We start from the raw sequence: 7,074 nt of genomic DNA on the forward strand, positions 1-7,074 counted from the left end.
CTGTCGATCCCGTCAGTGGAGACGCCAGTCCATACTATTTCAACACATCTGGATCGGTTGCACAATGGCAGGTGTTGTACAACTTCATCCAAGCACTCCCAGTTGGTCAGTTTGTCTTGATCTCTGTGCAGCAATCGATGGGAACACCTGCGACACCTCAATCCAAGCGATACCAGATGATGGCATTGACAATGATTGGTGCATGTCAGTTTATCTGTGTTGGACCAGAGTCCACTTACTCTGTGATTGGCACTCGTGGAGCAAGTCCTGGATCAGCATTCGAATCATTCAATGGCAAGAGTATCCAGGTGTGTGTTGGATCATGGGAGCCAAAGACACCGACATCACTGGTGGGCAGCTCACAATATGGAATGATGGACAATGAGGCACCACTCTTCAATGTACCTATGTTGACCAACATGTATCAACATCAAACACCAATGGCAAACATCCCAAGCAACAAAGCATTTGGCAACATCTTCAGAGCTGAGCCAGCATACAATGGGACACTTCTTCACCCAGCTGGTCGTGTCACCAAGGCTCTCTTGGTGGGTTTGTCATATTACAACACAGTTGAACAACCCAGTCAAGGCATCGAGTTTCAAATCCAAGAACATGCTCGCGCGCTGGTCCAAGGTGGATATGTCTTGCCACAGAACATCAGAATGCTCACAGAGGCCTTGACAGAAGTCTCCAACGATGGAACATATGTCAACGGACCATCATGGCTGTGCATCAAGAATGAGATCATCAACTGGTTGGTGGCAGGCGCACAGGCTGGTGACACACTCTACTTTGAGTTCCTCGGTCGTGGCTTCTCGAGCGACACCTACCCATTTGGATTGGTCACCATGAACAAAGACTTCACTGCAGCCGACCACACCAATTTGACCATCGATGACTTCAAGTTCTGCTTCTCCTCACTGGCCGCTGGCGTCAACCTCACATTGTTGGTGGACTGCTCATACTCATCGGAAATGGTGTCAACATGGTCACAAGGTATCCTGTCCCAGACCTCAGGACTGTTTGCCTCATCGCCATACAACATACTCCCACCATCCACTCAACAATCGATTGGACTTACACCAATGGTCACTCGCATCCTCAAAGAGAGTGGATCAACTCAGTTGACTTATAATCAGATCATCGCACAAGCTCAAGCTGAGAAGTAAATTCGTGGAACACCGACGTTGCTCAATGGTGGAGACAAAGTGTTCTTGAGTAATACATCAACACTACAGATCCATCAACATCAATCAACATCTGGCGACGAGTACCAATACCGTTTCACGACCGACACCAACACTGCATACCCATGGATGAACATTCAACCTCGTTGGAACGTTTGGGCATCAGACTGTGGAGTTGGAGTGCCATTGTACCAGTTCTCTGATGACACTGATCAAGATGGTGATGAACCAACCAGATACTTTTTGTCACTGAACAAACATGAACCTGATTGGACATTGATTGGAGTAGTCGGTCATGTGTCACCAGTCCCGGAAACCTGGTGCAACAAACCAATCCATCGATATAGTTGCAAGTCATCAGTCAACAACACCAATCTATTTGCATTTGATTCAGAGGCACCTCTCGCTCATGATAATGGCAATCAAGTATGGGTGGACAATGATGTTGTGTTCTATGTCATCGATCCTGTCCATTTGGAGAAGGAGAAACCGATTGAATATCCAATTGCGAGGATCACCTCAATGATGGGATATTGCGATGATGATAATGATGATAGCTTAGATGGTGCTGGAGCTCAACAACATGGCGATTCAGTGAATGAGACAGAGTCTATAGTAGTTGGAACCGTTTCAAACAACAACAACAACAATACCATATCGCATCAGGACAAGATTGATCAACTCCAAATAGAACTTGATGAGTTGAAGAGGTCGCTGATGAAGGCAAAGAATCAATAATAAATCTATCCCCAGTCCAACATGTTGCAAGCACAAGCAAGACCAGAGCGCTTCTTGGAGATACACAAGAATCATTCAATCAATCACTTATTCAATATTAGATTGTTATTTATACATTTATTTGATAATACTATTCTATCCTGTCTTGGTTTTTGTTGATAGGGTTTGGAATGTGGACTGGGGCAAGGAAGAAACTCCATCCATCGCGGCCCTGGAATGGTATCAGGTGTGGTTGACCAAAGATGTAGATTTCATCTTCACCTTCGATCACAATCGGTTCGTTATTATTCTCCTGGAATGGTATACTAAGGTGTTGCACTGTAGTATTGTAGTTAAATTGTGGATTGAGAAGGGGGCCATTCAGATAGGCAATGGGCTCAATTGTTGTCAAGGAATTGGCTTGGCATACTGGAAGGCCGAAACAAGGTTGGAACTGAGCATTGTTGTCAAAGAACAATCCAGCGTTACAGGAATTGATCAAGACTGTATTGTTGATGCTAGGATCCAAGGTGATGAGTTGTTGGACTTCAGTTCCGAACATGGGTCTGTCCAAGAGCTCAAATGCGTATTGGCCATGATTATCTGCACCGTGACAAAGGAAGAAGGTGTAGTTGACATCACCAGTCCTCTGATAGAGACTCCTAGAGTTCAACTCTCTATTCACATTGACTGACAAAGGCATCTGATCAGTGGTGGTAGTTTCTTCTTCAATCAGCTGGGTGACTCTAACATAAACGACGAGGTCGTTTCGTTCCTGCATCAATGATAGTGCGACTGCATTCAGGTAGTGATAGATGCCTGTCACATGGTTGGTTAACACATCGGCTGCACCTGCGAGCACGTCCTCGCCAGTCCCCAGGTATTGGAGTCCAATGATAAGTGCTCTGAGAGTGATGACAGTGATTCCAGACATGGGCGGGGTCAAGGCACCAGCACTCGAAACTAAGTTTGTAAGCATTTTGGGGGAGAATCCATGGACCCTGTTTGGACTGCTATCCCCACTCAAGTATAGGAGCTGATTGCGGAAGACGTCCACTTGGAATTGGGTTGGCGATGGAGGTTGAGTGGTGGGTGGTAGAGCACCGGTCGGTATCATAGTGGAGTTGGAAACAACTGAAGGTTGTTCATCTTTGGAGATAACCTCGTGACCAGTACCAATTCCACTACCCTTGGTGCCGGTGGCGAAGTAGTATGGCGATACAGCCTTCATTGCTTCTTTGAACATTGAGAGTCCAAGCATGATAAATGCCTCACACAACTTCTCGGTCAACTCTAGCTGGTTGGTGATGGAGATGATCACCACTGCTCCGACTGGGAGATTGTAGATAAGATCGTAGAAGTTGTCTCCAGTTCCAGTGACCTTGAATGACTTGACCTTCTTGACTTGGTCGATTGAATATGTTCCAGGTACTGGGTACACTTTGATGTTATCGATCATAGTTCCAACTGGATTGCCATCAACAGTTATACCATTTGTTGTGACTGTGAGTGATGAGTACAGCTGGGTTGGACTATAGAGCTGACGAACTGGCATTCGGATTGAAGAAATGGCAACTGAGTTCTCGATCGTGTCTCCAGCAGAGTAGGATTGGGCAGGGGTGGACATGTTTTGTTGTCCAATTGGAGAAGCAATGCCAATGATTGAATAGGATGATCCCTTTTGAATGGGATAACCGTAAGTGATACCACCAAGTCGATAGTTGAGAGCAGTGCGTAGTGTTACTGTCATGCACTGGACCCAGTCATTGCATGATCCGATAGCGACAAGCTTGCCAGCTTCAATCGAGTTGATGAAGGTCTCCATTCTGTTAGACTCATCAACTGAGGATCCAGTTGCGAAGGATGCAACTATCTCAATCTCTCCAGTGATAATGTTAATGATCATGACATTGAGGCCAGAGCGATAAGTGAATGGTACTACCTCTCTAGAGTTGAAATAGAGTTTGGTGAAGCCAGAGTTGTCAGTTGGTGATTTTCTCTAGTTAAGTGGTATTCAAAGAGTTAATATACATATACCTCTCAATCAATCAATGATTGGTTTAATCTATCGATTAAGAATACATACACCACTGCTCTCAACTCGAGCTTCTACGAATGGCTTGACACTGTAGTCCTTGCTTGCGAAGTAGGTAAAGAGGGACACTGGTCCCCTAAATGATAGTAGTTCGGGGACTGATCCTGGTGTTGATCCTTTCCTTCCGGCGATGACGTAGGATCCATTATTTTTGAGATTCTTGATCAAGTTGGAACCAATACCTCTATATGCTTCAATAAGTTTGGGGTTCAACGAATCGTAACTGGTTGGGCATGGGGCAGAACAGACTATGACTAGTGAACCAACTGATACATTGAATAAAATGTAGTCCGCAGCATCTGACTGGGTGATTTGATTGGGACCATTTGGTGTGGATGTGTCGAACACTATCTGGAAGTGATCCAATACCACACGAAGTGATTCATCCACAATGGTCATGACAAGTACAACATCTGGAGAGGTGTTGCCGGCCATTGCAGATACTGGTACACCGTTGATGGTAGTACGACAACCATTCTTGCCGTTAGCTCTTGAACATGACCCAACAGACACACTTGTGGAAGGGAAGGTGGTCATGGGTGGGTAGTAGACACCTTGGCAAACGATGTTTGTGCCAGCGCTGGACTCACAACATGATCGGCCATTGGATGATATCATGTACCACTTGTTTTGGTCACTCTGATCAATGAACTGGTTTAGGTATTGACTGCCAAGGGTGTTGTTGATGACATCAACTGATTGCTTGGTAAGTCCAAGGGGTTGACCATCATTGACATTGGCCATCACTATGACAAGTGTGCTGCCATCTTGTGATTGTGACTTTATATGTTGAATGAACTTGTTGTTCTCATCCATCCTGGTGGCATTGTCAACTGCCGTAGTGTTGAAGTTGATGTTGGATACAACTTCAAGTGAGTCCTTGAGAACCACAAACACGTTGAGACCGAGTTTGTACACAAACTCGAAAGGCCAACCATTGATAATGACCCTGGCCGATGAGTTGTTGACCAAGCTCACCGAGAGTTGGTTTGGGATGGTGCAGTCTGGACTGAGGTTCATAATGACACTGGTGCCGGTGATGGTCTCACGTGCAGTGCCCGGGGCCCATCCTTTGAAGCCACACACCAAGTAGAGCGATGTAGTGGGGGCAGTGAGTTGGGTGACCTGGACAGCGCCAATTGCGGAGAGTGCTCGGAAGAGAGGGTCGGACACATATGAACCTTTTCTGATGGATATCGCAACAGCTGTTCCACCTGGAAGGGAAGAAATATTATCCAATACTGTTTGGCCATCAGCCTCTGATTGCAATCTTAGGCTCATGGCTCCCCATGGTGATCCAGAATTTTTTTGACTCCAGAACAAATTGCAGTCTGAGCTTACTGTTGGTGTGATGGCAATTCCATCGTATATTATGGCTCCGTCGATACAACTAATACTTGAACCCTGTCCCATTATAATAATAATAATAATAATAATAATAATAATAATAATAATAATAATTAATAAGTAAATATAAGGATATATTTAGTAGTTATAACAATGTTATTGTTGATTTTGATATCCAAACATTGATTAATTGGATGTCAATTTATACCTTGTTACTTTGTCGATCTATGTGGATCTTTGAAGTATGATACTCAACATGATTTGTCAGGTTCTCAATTGATATTGGTATTGGAATTGTAGACAAACTCAGTTCATAATTTGTTCTTGGTCTTACAAGAATGTTGATCAAAGTTAAAATTTGAGTTTTTTGTTTCTCGAAACGAACGACAAAGTCCGATACCATTTGGAACAAATCCCCATATTACGGGGGGCTATCTATATATAAACTTGAGTACAATCTCAAATTACGTTCACTCAAATTTTCATACATCCCATTGATTAGGACTTGTCATTGGAATTAATCAATAAGAGACTTCTGTGAACAGACAGTGTGGTGGATGGGACTCGCGGAAACCCATCAATAATCCAAATCTCAAGTTGTTTCGACGACAACAAACTAATCTTTCAATTCCTCTTTTCAATTTATAAATTGATTCGTCATCACTATTGATCAACAAATTTGAGTGTGACGCATGTCACTTTTCTAAATTAAGAAAATTCAACAATGCAATGTTACATGGATACCGCCCGTCATTCTCCTTTGATTCCTTTGAAACACTCTTCGAAAAACGATTGTATTCCAAAGGTGAGAGTGTGTGATTGATTGAGTATTGTCCTCCTGATTCAAGTTCGTGACAAAGTTTTGAATTTTGAATTATGAAGTTTGAAAGTTCAAATTTGGAAGGATAGAATGGAAATAATTTTATTTATTTATTTTTATTGGGCACAAAATAAAATATTATTAAATATGAAATATATTTTGTCTGAATAAATAATATTACATTTATAAATTGTTTATTTAATCGGATGGATGGTCCATATCATCATCATTTTCATCATCATCATCAAAAGTATCATCGCYAGACTCATCATCGCTCAATAACTCATCAAAAGTTATTTTGCGGGAATAAGGAGTAGGTCGAGTGTACCTGCTCTGGTTGCTTTGGATGATGCTCCTGCCTCTGCTACTGGAAAGGCTGTTGATACTGCTTCCAGGTGTTACACCAAATAACAAGTCCATGTCTGTTTGTTGATAGGAATCTTTGACATGATTCACCAAACTGGCGATCATTGTTGTGACGACTTGTCACATACGATTCACGATGTGTCACCATGACTCATACATTCTATCATTGCTGAGTCATCATCCTGGAATCTACAGAACACTATTCCATGTTCCATCTAATCAGTATATATACATCATTCATAATACACTAATAAAGCGGGCATTCTATACATTATACAGTTATACATATATATATATCTATATTTGTTATACTTTTTTATATTTTATTTTTTTTATTTGAAATATTTTTTATTTTGTTCCAACAATATTTATATATTTATATATATTTTCTTTGATAAGAAAGTGGAGAGACTCAATAGATACGTTGCTAGACGCAAAAGAGAACTAGGATTAATAATGAACAATAATCAAGCCTTGCCCCAGGCTCAACCAGTACTACAGCCAGTACAACAGGAAGCACAACCACAACTGCCAGCACA

General features: G+C 42.4%; 3 protein-coding genes across 3 annotated transcripts; 2 read left to right on the top strand and 1 right to left on the bottom strand.

Annotated features, from left to right (window-relative positions):
* Positions 1-137: 137 nt before the first annotated feature.
* On the top strand, positions 138-1,172 carry SAMD00019534_031400 (hypothetical protein; the record flags this gene model as incomplete). Its single annotated transcript, XM_012901273.1, has 1 exon — positions 138-1,172. One exon carries the CDS (start codon positions 138-140, stop codon positions 1,170-1,172), a length of 1,035 nt encoding a protein of 344 aa, XP_012756727.1.
* A 147-nt stretch (positions 1,173-1,319) lies between these two features.
* SAMD00019534_031410 (hypothetical protein) lies at positions 1,320-1,928 on the top strand (the record flags this gene model as incomplete). Its single annotated transcript, XM_012901274.1, has 1 exon — positions 1,320-1,928. The coding sequence occupies one exon, from the start codon at positions 1,320-1,322 to the stop codon at positions 1,926-1,928; it is 609 nt and encodes a 202-aa protein (XP_012756728.1).
* Positions 1,929-2,058: 130 nt separating this feature from the next.
* SAMD00019534_031420 (hypothetical protein) lies at positions 2,059-5,283 on the bottom strand (the record flags this gene model as incomplete). Its single annotated transcript, XM_012901275.1, has 2 exons — positions 2,059-3,906; positions 3,994-5,283. 2 exons carry the CDS (start codon positions 5,281-5,283, stop codon positions 2,059-2,061), a joined length of 3,138 nt encoding a protein of 1,045 aa, XP_012756729.1.
* Between the last annotated feature and the right edge of the window lie 1,791 nt (positions 5,284-7,074).

Source organism: Acytostelium subglobosum (assembly GCF_000787575.1).
Source record: "Acytostelium subglobosum LB1 DNA, scaffold: scaffold5, whole genome shotgun sequence".
Taxonomy (NCBI): domain Eukaryota; phylum Evosea; class Eumycetozoa; order Acytosteliales; family Acytosteliaceae; genus Acytostelium; species Acytostelium subglobosum.